This window comes from Lontra canadensis, unplaced genomic scaffold (genome assembly GCF_010015895.1).
Source record: "Lontra canadensis isolate GAN:19392208 unplaced genomic scaffold, GSC_riverotter_1.0 scaffold4, whole genome shotgun sequence".
NCBI classification, from domain to species: domain Eukaryota; kingdom Metazoa; phylum Chordata; class Mammalia; order Carnivora; family Mustelidae; genus Lontra; species Lontra canadensis.
The window spans coordinates 32,533,501-32,543,863 of record NW_022630998.1 but is presented as its reverse complement, the minus strand read 5'-3'; the positions used below and the strand labels follow the sequence as shown (position 1 = coordinate 32,543,863).

The 10,363-nt window shown below is 39.0% G+C and overlaps 1 protein-coding gene across 1 annotated transcript; it reads left to right on the top strand.

Annotated features, from left to right (window-relative positions):
- The first annotated feature begins 608 nt into the window (after positions 1-608).
- SPZ1 (spermatogenic leucine zipper 1) lies at positions 609-2,398 on the top strand. Its single transcript, XM_032847691.1, has one exon. The coding sequence runs from the start codon at positions 942-944 to the stop codon at positions 2,049-2,051; it is 1,110 nt and encodes a 369-aa protein (XP_032703582.1). The 5' UTR covers positions 609-941; the 3' UTR covers positions 2,052-2,398.
- The last annotated feature ends 7,965 nt before the right edge of the window (positions 2,399-10,363 follow it).

The window sequence follows — 10,363 nt, the reverse complement described above, 5'->3', positions numbered from 1 at the left end:
ATGCTTTAGATAAATGATGCTACCTTTGGCAAATTCTTGTGAAAAATAATGATTAAAATTTTATACACCTGTAAATGAGTCAGGAGCAAGATTATAAGCCTGTCTTTAAAGATGCCTCTATTGAAGCCAAGAAAAGTCCCACTTTGAAATTGTGTTAAGGAAGCATTCAGATATTCTCTTTTTACTGCACTGAAATACTTTTGAATGGAGTGATTTGACATTATTTCTCTAAACTCACAAAAACATGAAGCTCTTTTTGGGTTCTATTTTGTAAGGACAACTTTCTTTTATGGCAACATGTCTTCTAGAATGGGAGCAATAAGGTTTCAGCTGCTATGGGAAGTCCAGGGAGGATTACTCACACCATGCACTTTGGTGGTAGAAAGAACATACTGCCGTTAAGTTTGGGGTTGTAAGTAGTGGAGATGTAGGGAAGTCATCAAATACAGTTAAAATGAGTTAAATAAAAACCTAGAAAAGTAGGGAGGGAAAGGACTGGCATAAAGATCTTTCTGGGGTGAAGAGTAGAAGTCGGTCAATGTTGGTTTTGATTCATGGGTCACTGGGCAGGGGTTTAAGAGGCTTCCATTGTGACAAAAAGAAACAGAAGCTTGGAGATAGGCTACAAGAGTTCAGTGACAGAACAAAGACCTGGTTGCTAGGGTCAGGAATAAACACCAGAAGCTTGGAGAAGGAGAGATGGAGTCCTAGCTCCTGGTCCCCTTTCTCACCACCCCCAATCCTCTAGGTCATCTGAGATGTCACCTTCTACTTAAACATCATCTCCTTGGTTTCAGACCTTAACTGTGGTCTCTGACTTCTGCTTAGTTCCGCATTCTCTACCCATTTGCACGGAGGACCACCACCTTCTCTTCCTGGAATCTCTGAGGTGTTTCTGCTTGCCACATGCTCTAATCACCAGTCCTGCTAACTCAGCTGAGATGGATGCATCCACCCTCTCCAAAACTTTTAAGCCTACTCCTGATCTCAATCAAGAGTCTTCGAACTCTAAGATTATCTTTGCCTTATTTGAGATTGAATCACCTTCCTTTGTCTCCTGGGGTTCTTTCCCTTCCCTAAACAATAGTGGCCGTCAAGCAGCTCAACAACAGACTACACAGAAATTTGAAAATCTCTTAAAAGAAATTAAAGAGCTAATTAAAAATGTGACAAGTTGTGAAGAGATCACAGAAGCAAAAGATTCATCTGAGGAAACCAGTATTTCTGAGAATGTATCAGAACTGAAAGAACAAATCAGAGAACTTGAGAAGGTAAACAAAGTATTATTGAACAACCTGCTTGGTAGTTCAGACCTAGAGAAAGAACAGAACACCAAAAACGAAGAAATGACCCTGGGACATCAGAACTGCAGCGACACGGTACCAGTTTTTAGAAGGGATTTGGTAAATTGTCCAGAAGAAAATAGAGCCCTTAAGGAAACTCGACTAAGTGAGGAAAAAGCAACATACAGATTCCCTCCTGTTCAAGAAGAAAACATCAAACTTAGGAACAACATGGAGCAGTTACTGCAGGAAGCAGAACACTGGAATATGCAACACACTGAGCTCAGTGAACTGATAAGATCCTATCAGAAATCTCAGAAAGATATACAAGAAACTCTTAGAGATAATGGAGTGCATTTCCAAACTCAACCAAATCACGACATGTCAGCTAAGCATGACCTGGAGGAACAAGTGAAGAAACTGGAACATGACACGTATTCATTGCATTTGATTGCAGCTTTGCTGGAAAATGAATGTCAGATCTTGCAGCAGAGAATAGAGTTTCTCAAGGAACTGCATGATCAGCAAGAGGGAACTCTGCAAGAGAAGCCAATTCAGATAAACTCTGAACAGGACAAGAAAAACCAGACACTATCAGTAGAGCATAAGCCAAAAATGCAAGAAAGAGAGGGTACATTGCTGAAAAAAGATAAATTCTACAGAGGCCTGGATGCTTCTAGTAAGAAAGCACTTAACAACCACCTCAATACTCATATTGCAAGAGGATCTCTTGTGGAAAAAAAGAGACCAACCAGCAGCCTATCTTAGAAAATACGAAAGGTAGAAGAAAAGGGAAGTCTTCAAAAACTTAATACCTCAACTCCAGGCATACTCAATCATGAAACCTATGACAGAGCTATTGGTTCAACCAAGAGGGAGCTACAGAGCAAGAAGATTAACGCTTAACATTATTCATTACGTCAGTAGTTATGTAAGTTTGGTGTTTCATGACCATTAGTGTCAATATCCACTTCAGAACCTGTCATACAATTTCCTTCTTTTGGTAGTTATTAGAGATCCTATGACACTGTAACCAAGAGGGAGAAGTTACAGGTCCAATTAATAAAGATCTAAGTAAAAACTAGAATGAACAATGAAAAGTTGTTTTTTTTTTCTTCAATCATTTACTGCATAAGGGGGATTCTGGGAAGAAAAAGTATATAACACATTAATTGCGAACCTTTAAAGCTCATGTTTTAAACGCATGTTTCTTTCCCCCCCCTTTTTTTTTTTTTTTTGGTAAGATTTTATTTATTTATTTGGGAGAGAGAGCACCAGCGGGGGCAGAGGCAGAGGGAGAGGGAGAAGCGGCTTCTCACTGAGCAGGATCAGGGATCGTTCAGAGGACCCTGGGATCATGACCTAAGTTGAAGCCAGAGGCTTGATGACTGAGCCACCCAGATGCCCCTCCTTTTCCTATTACCTACTGAAGTGTGGGAAGTAGTGATGTAAAGAAGTAAAAAAAAAAAAAGAAAGAAAGAAAATTCTGATAAATGACCGCGGAACAGGTTTTCTCTTCCTCATTCCTTAACACTACTTTTCATAATACTCCTCCCTTGCTCCTCTAGTGAACAGTGGGCATATCAAGCAGCAGAGGCCCTTGGGGAAGGATACTTCTGCAGGTTTAGAAGAATAGAGGTAAATAGATTTTGCTCTGTGTTGGCAAAATTCCTCCCTTTCCTCCAGGTGGGGGCAGTAGAGCTACCCACGGGAAAGAGCAGTGTATCTTCCATTAAGAACTGGACTCCTGATTCCAGAAAAAATATGGCAGATGCATTTCTTCTTATTCCTCCCATTAGGTATGATCAAGACCCCGGACCTTATATATAAAATGAGTATACAAAGACCCTGATAGAGAGAATGAGATAGACTATCCAGAGAGCCTGAGACTTAAGGAAGAGCATGGTGTTGAATTCCTTGGGTTTTCTTCCCTCCCCCCTTTTGACAAAGAGACAGCGAAAAATGGAATACAAGCAGGGGGAGTGGAAGAAGGAGAGGGACAAGCAGGTATCCTGCTGAGCAGGGAGTTGGATGCAGGGCTCGATCCCAGGACCCTGAGATTATGACCCAAGCCAAATGCAGACACCCAACGACTGAGCCATCCAGGCACCCCTCCCCGGGTTTTCTTTTTGTCTCATGTACCTAGATGGAATGTTCGAGGAGCCCACAAACCAGAAATGCCAATGCACTTAGACCAAAAAAAAAAAAAAAAATTTGTTCCCCTCCCTTGCTCTCCCTTGGCAACAAATGAGGAAAGAGATGGACAGGAACAGGACAACTCTAGCCAAACTGCATGGGAAATGCCACGCCTCCACCCTCACCCCCACCAGCAAACACTGAGTGCCAAGCCTAGATTTTCACCTTTGCCTGGTGGTAATGAGGCACTCCTCCCCCTATCTTTTGGAATGGTACAGAAGAAGCAGAGTGGGGGCTCCGAAGTCCCACTCCCACCTGATGGTAACAAGGTGATCCTCCTTGACCCCCTTCTCCAGTGGATTGTAATGACTTGGAAGACTTACAAGCCACCTAGATTTTTATACCCTTCTCCTACTGGCACAGCATCAGAGGAGGCCTGCAAAAACAAAAGAGTTAATAAGATCCAGGGTCTCATAACATTATGCTAAAATATCCAGGATACATAGAAAAATCATATATCATACCAAGAACTTTTCTCTTGAATGAGAAAAGACAACAGATGTCAACAATGGGATGACATAGATGTTAGAATTATCAGATAAGGATTTTAAAGCTGTTGTTATAAAAAATATGTCACTGAGCAATTACAAACACATTTGAAACAAATGAATAAATAGTCTCAGCAAATAAATAGAAAATATAAAGAAGAAACAAATAGAAATTGTTGCATAATAAATCTACTCGGTGTGCTCAAAAGTAGAATGTTGATGTCAGGAAAAATTTCATGAAATTGAGGATAAAACAATAGATATTACCCACTCTGAACAATAGAGAAAACAGGCTGAGGAAAAAAGATTCTCAAGAACCTATAGAACAGTAACAGAAGATCTAACATTGGTGTCATTGGAGATATCCCCCAAAAGGGGTAGAATGTAGCCTGAAAAAGTAGTCAATGAGCATAAGACTGAAAATTCTCCAAATTTAGTGAAAGGCATAAAGATACAGATTCAAGAAATTGAGTGAACTCCAGATATATAAACTCAAATAAGTTTGAGACACTCATGAAATTTCTGAAACCTGGGGCACCTGGGTGGCTCAGTTGGTTAAGTGGCTGCCTTTGGCTCAGATCATGATCTCAGGGCCCTGGGACTGAGCCCCACATTGGGCTCCCTGCTCAGTGGGGAGCCAGCTGCTTCTGCCTCTCCCTCTGCCTTCCACTCCCCCTGGTTGTACTTTCTCTGTCAAATAAATAAAATCTTAAAAAAAAAAAAAAAGTCTGAAGCCTAAAGGTAAAGTAAAAGTCTTGAAAGTAGAAAAAACTCACTAGACATAAGGGAACAAATATCCAAATGGCAGAGAATTTCTCATCAGAAACCATGGAGGACAGGGGCACCTGGGGGCTCAGATGGTTAGTCAGTTAATCATCTGTCTTCAGCTCTGGTCCAGATCCTGGAGTCGAGGGACTGAGCCCCACCCTGGGCTCCCTGCTCAGCAGGCAGTCTGCTCCTCACCCGGCCCCTCACCTTGCTCATGCACTCTCTCTCAAATACGTAATTTTTTTTTTAAATCTTTAAAAAAAAAAAAAAAGGAAAGGGAAAAGGAAAAGGAAAAAAGAAACCATGGAGGCCAGAAGGAAATAACCATTTGTCAAGAACTGAAATAAATGTGAACCTAGAATTATTTACCCAGTGAAAATATCCTTTGGGAATAAAGGTGAAATCAATACATTCGCAGCTAGAGGATAACTGAAAGAATTTACCCCAAGGCCACATCTATCTGAAAGCAATTGGGGAAATGTGATTTTTAGCTGGGCAGCCGTGTTGCCCAGGCAGAAAAAAGAATTAGTTTTGGAACACTGTGAGGTGTTGAGAAAGTATTTTTGTGTTTCTGCCCAGTTAGGGCTTCCTCAGCAAGTTCCATGGAACCTTGAGATCTTGGACTAAAAGCAAGCTACAGAGATAATTTAGAACTGCATAAATAATTAGAGCTCAAAAGATAAACTGAACTTCGCAGATGTGTGTTTTCATTTCGATTTGGTGTGAGGCCTGGGACTCTGGAGATATCTCTAAGTTATAAAGCTGGAAATATGGGCTTCTCTGGCTCCAGAGAGATTTATTTACATTACAAAAGAGTTAGAGAGAGAACAAGGATTCTTTACATCTTGTCTTCAAGGAGCCAAGTATTTTTTTCTCCCTACTTTTAGAAGGGGAGGACAGCTTTATTTCCTACAAAAAAGCCTAGACTCATTTTCTCACTTACAGTACAGACCCTGTTGCATGTAGGGTTCTCATCACATCTCTCCAGAGATAGGAACTGAAGCAAGAGGAACCAGCACAATTATTATTATGTAAGTAATAATAATCTGTCTCTGATCCAAAAATCTCATGTGTGTGTTCAGGATAAAATAAAGATGAATATGAAAAACCCACAAAGACAATCACAATCTACACCACATATTCTATTATGAATAAGGCATAAGGCATAAGAATTTTTCATATGTTGGAAGTACTGAATATACAATCTGAAATACTGCTTCCTACTCAAAAATTTATGGTTTTAGATACTAAAAGAATCATATTTCTTTCCATTTGACTTTCCTTCAAGTGGAAACTACCATGTACACTATTCTGTTTTCCAGCCATCTTGATTAATAAAACATGCAGTTCCTTTTTATACTTTACCAGATATATGGTTCATACAGCCAAGAAAGAAATTATTGCTGAAATAAATTACAGCTTTTTAATTAAGCTTCAAATACAGCAAGTAATCTCTGTTATCCCAGACCATCTAGATTTGGCATTACCTTTAACATTTTGTATGTGTAAATACAATTGTTTCCCTACCATGAAGAGCTCATATATATATATATATACACACATATACATATATATACACACTCATATACATATATATATACACACACACATATAATTTCACAACATGCAAGTGAGAATTTCTAAAAGAAAGGCATTATTAAAGGTGTTTCATGTGGGTTGCTGTGGGTAATTACCTATTATATTCCTTCAGTCAATGTCAAATGTATTTGGAGACATATCATGGCATTTTATGTGTGGAAAGAACTTTAAGGCATCCCTTATTGGCAGTGAAAAGCCACGGTGTGACATCATTGAAAATCTGGAACATGAATCAGTACTGATCTAGTCCAGGTTTATTTAACACTATATTCTTTCATACCTGAGATTCAAATTCCAATGAACATCAAACTACATTTTCAGAACTTTCAGATGTCTACTCCTATCATCAGTATACTTATATTCAACAGCAACTTTAAAGATATATTTTATATATCTTATATATAATTCTATATAACATATTTTATGTATCTTATAATTTTATATAATTTTTGATACATTTTTGGATAATCTTTCTTAGGAAAAAGGGAAAATCCTTTGTCAAATAAATTTTTTCCAATAATTTAATGAGCTTAGAGATTCTTGATTTTAAATTATTTGGATCTCTATAAAGTTTTTCCCATCAAGCCATAGGAGTTCCATAGACTAAAAAAAAAACAACAACAACTGTTCTTGATAATATTAATATTTTAGCAGTAATAAGCATCTTGTTTGCTCTTTAAAATAGACTTCATGAGGGGCGCCTGGGTGGCTCAGTGGGTTAAAGCCTCTGCCTTCAGCTCAGGTCATGATCTTAGGGTCCTGGGATCAAGTCCCACATGGGGCTCTCTGCTCAGCGGGAAGCCTGCTTCCCCTCTCTGTCTCCGCCTGCCTCTCTGACTACTTGTGATCTCTGTCAAATAAATAAATAAATAAGATTTTTAAAAAATAGATTTCATGAACTAAAATATTTTTTAATTTTAGGTCAGGGCACCTGGGTGGCTCAGTTGATTAAATGTCCCCCTCTTGATTTCAGCTCAGGTTATGATCCCAGGATCATGGGATCGAGTCCTGAGTCAGGCTCCCCACTCAGTGCAGAGTCTGCTTGAGATATTCCTTCTCCCTCTCTCTCTGCCCCTCACCCCTACCTGCTCTCTCACTCTCTCTCTCTCAAATAAGTCTTAAAAAAGAAATTTAGGTCAAAGTAAGGGTTTCCATTTAGGTCAAAGTAAAGGTTTATTTAGTACCTTTTTAATTAAACAAAAATTATGAGGGTCCCCTGGGTGGTGCAGTCGGTTAAGCCTCCAACTTGTGGTTTCAGCTCAGATTGTAATCCTGGAATCATGAGATCAAGTCCCACCTTGGGCTCCACGCTCAGTGTTCTCATTGCCCCTCTGCCCCTTCCTGCTCTTGTTCTCTCTTGTGCCCTACCTCTCTCTCTAAAATAAATAAATCTTTAAAAAATTGATGAAAGATGACAAGTATACAGTAAAATACATAAAACTTATATGTGCAATTTAACAAATAATTAAAAACCCATTTAACCACCACTTGGGTCATGTCAAACCAATTTACAGCCACCCATCACTGTAAGAGTGTTTCTATTGCCCTGCATTCTCACTAAAATCTGGTACTGTCAGATTGTGTGTGTGCGTGTGTGTGTGTATGTGTCTTCTATTATGCCTATCTGGTTCAGTCCATACAGCATGCAACTCTTGATCTCAGGGTCATGAATTCAAGCCCCACGTTGGGTATAGAGCCTACTTTAAAAATATATTTTTAATTTTTTTATTATTTTTTGGGACACATTCTTGGGGGGTGGTCAGACTGTTTAATTTGGTGATTGTGTAATAATATCTCATGGTAGTTTTAATTTGTATTTCCTTAATTATATACTTTTTTAAAAAATAAATTTATTTGAGAGAGAGAGAGACAGAGAGCACAAGAGTAGGGAGGAGAGGGATAAGCAGGCTCCCCACTGAGCAGGGAGCCAGATGCAGGACTCCATCCCAGGATCCTGAGATCAGGACCTGAGCTGAAGGTGGAGGCTCAACCCACTGAACCACCCAGGTGCTCCTCTATCTATCTATTTAAAGTAGGCTCCACACCCAATGTGGGGCTTAAACTCATGACCTGGAGATCAAGATTTGGATGCTCTACCAATGGAGCCACCCAGGCACCCGCTTAGCCTTCCATCTATAGGCAAATACAATAGCCTCTAATCTTAAAACAAAATGTACTGTAGCCCCTTTATCCCATCTCCCTCTTCAGCTTGAGTCTAGAGAAAGCAATTTACATTCAGCATCTCTAATTCCTCAGGTTTTAAACTTTTTTTTATCAAACTAATATACACAAAGGCTTAAAAATTATTGCATCAATTGAATGCTTACTATGTGGCTAGTGCTATTTTTAGCCCTTCCCATGTATTATCCTAGTTAATCCTGACACCAGTCTGTAAGGCAGATAAGTTTATCTCCATTTTAGAGATAAAGAAACCAATGTACAAATGAGTTTATGAAGAAAAGCACTAGTTTTCCTCACACCTCATTTTTTTTTTCTCATCAGTTCTGCAGTCCGCAGGCCCCTAGTTAAAACTGTTTTTGTGATTTGTTCTTCTTTTGGTTGCCTCAATTTTTGTAAATATGTTTACATTGCTACTTATTGAGTGAACAAATTTAGATATTTTCCTTCGACTTCCCAATGTAAAAGATGAAGATTTAACTCCATTATGTATATTCCCCTTGAAGAGATTTACATCGCTCTTCTCAGTTCCTTCTCTGATCAACTACTATAGCTCTAAGCTTCACACTTAACTCTCTTTTGTTCCGTTAGTTATAAACAACAGTTCTTGACTTTGTTAGATGAAAACATCAGTTCACCCCACCTTACACAGACTCCTCATCTACTACTTCACAGTGTCTCTCTCTTCCTTGCACTGGAATTCTTGCTGGTGTGACTTTCCTATTCTTGAATCCATTTATATTTTGCAATCATTTTCTCATTTGATCTCTCTGTGGTGTTTGACACCTATTCACTCAGCATACTTTTTCCATAGCATTTTGTTCTTAGTTCTCATCTCTTCTTAGATGATCTCATTAGTACATAATCCAGACACCCCACCATACTTTGCCCCCCAAAACTGCCTAAAGAATAGACAGATTGGGGATTGCCTGGGTGGTTCAGTGGGTTAAGCCACTGCCTTCAGCTCAGGTCATGATCTCGGGGTCTTGGGATCGAGCCCCGCACTGGGTTCTCTGCTCAGCATGGAATCTGCTTCCCCCCACCTCTCTGTCTGCCTCCCTGCCTACTTGTGATCTGTGTCTGTCAAATAAATAAAATCTTAAAAAAAAAAAAAAACAAGAATAGACAGACTGGGACTGAAAATTAGGGTTGGATATGAATCCCGTATCTCACAGGCTATCTATTCTGTGTGACTTGGTGAGGGAGCAAATGTGTACCTCTGGAAAAGTGAGTCGAAGAAAAAAGGAGTTGAAGACCTAAGTCTTCAACTTCAGCACTGTTCCATTCACCACAATAGGAGGTGAAACAAGTGATGTGGTTTGGAAGGAAATTTAATAAAATCAATTTTGGGGTATATAATTTCTATGTCTTTATTGTTTTCCACAATGTACAAACTACTGAGAGCATATATTTGAAAACAAAATAGTTCCATAAATGTGGGGTGCCTGGTTGACTCAGTTGGTAGATCATGTGGCTCTTGATCTCAGCATTGTGAGGTCAAACTCTATGTTGGGCATGGAGCTTATTTCAAAAAAATAATAATTCCCTAAATGAAAGGAAATCTATTGGTTCAACATGTCCACCCTTTTAACAAAAATATGTAGTTGTATAGCCAACAAATTTTTATTAAGTATCTATTTTATATCAGACCTTGGGCAGGGTAGATATTAAAGAAACAGAGAAACGTATCATATGGGAGACAGTTCTTTATGGATTTTTGAAGACTTATGGCAACTTTTAACTGACTTGTCTTTTCAAGGATATTTGTATAACAAACAGCCTTAGAAGACTAAGATAGTGTCTTCCTCAAGGTCAGAGAGCAATATATTTGCTGTCTAGGGTAATAAAGAT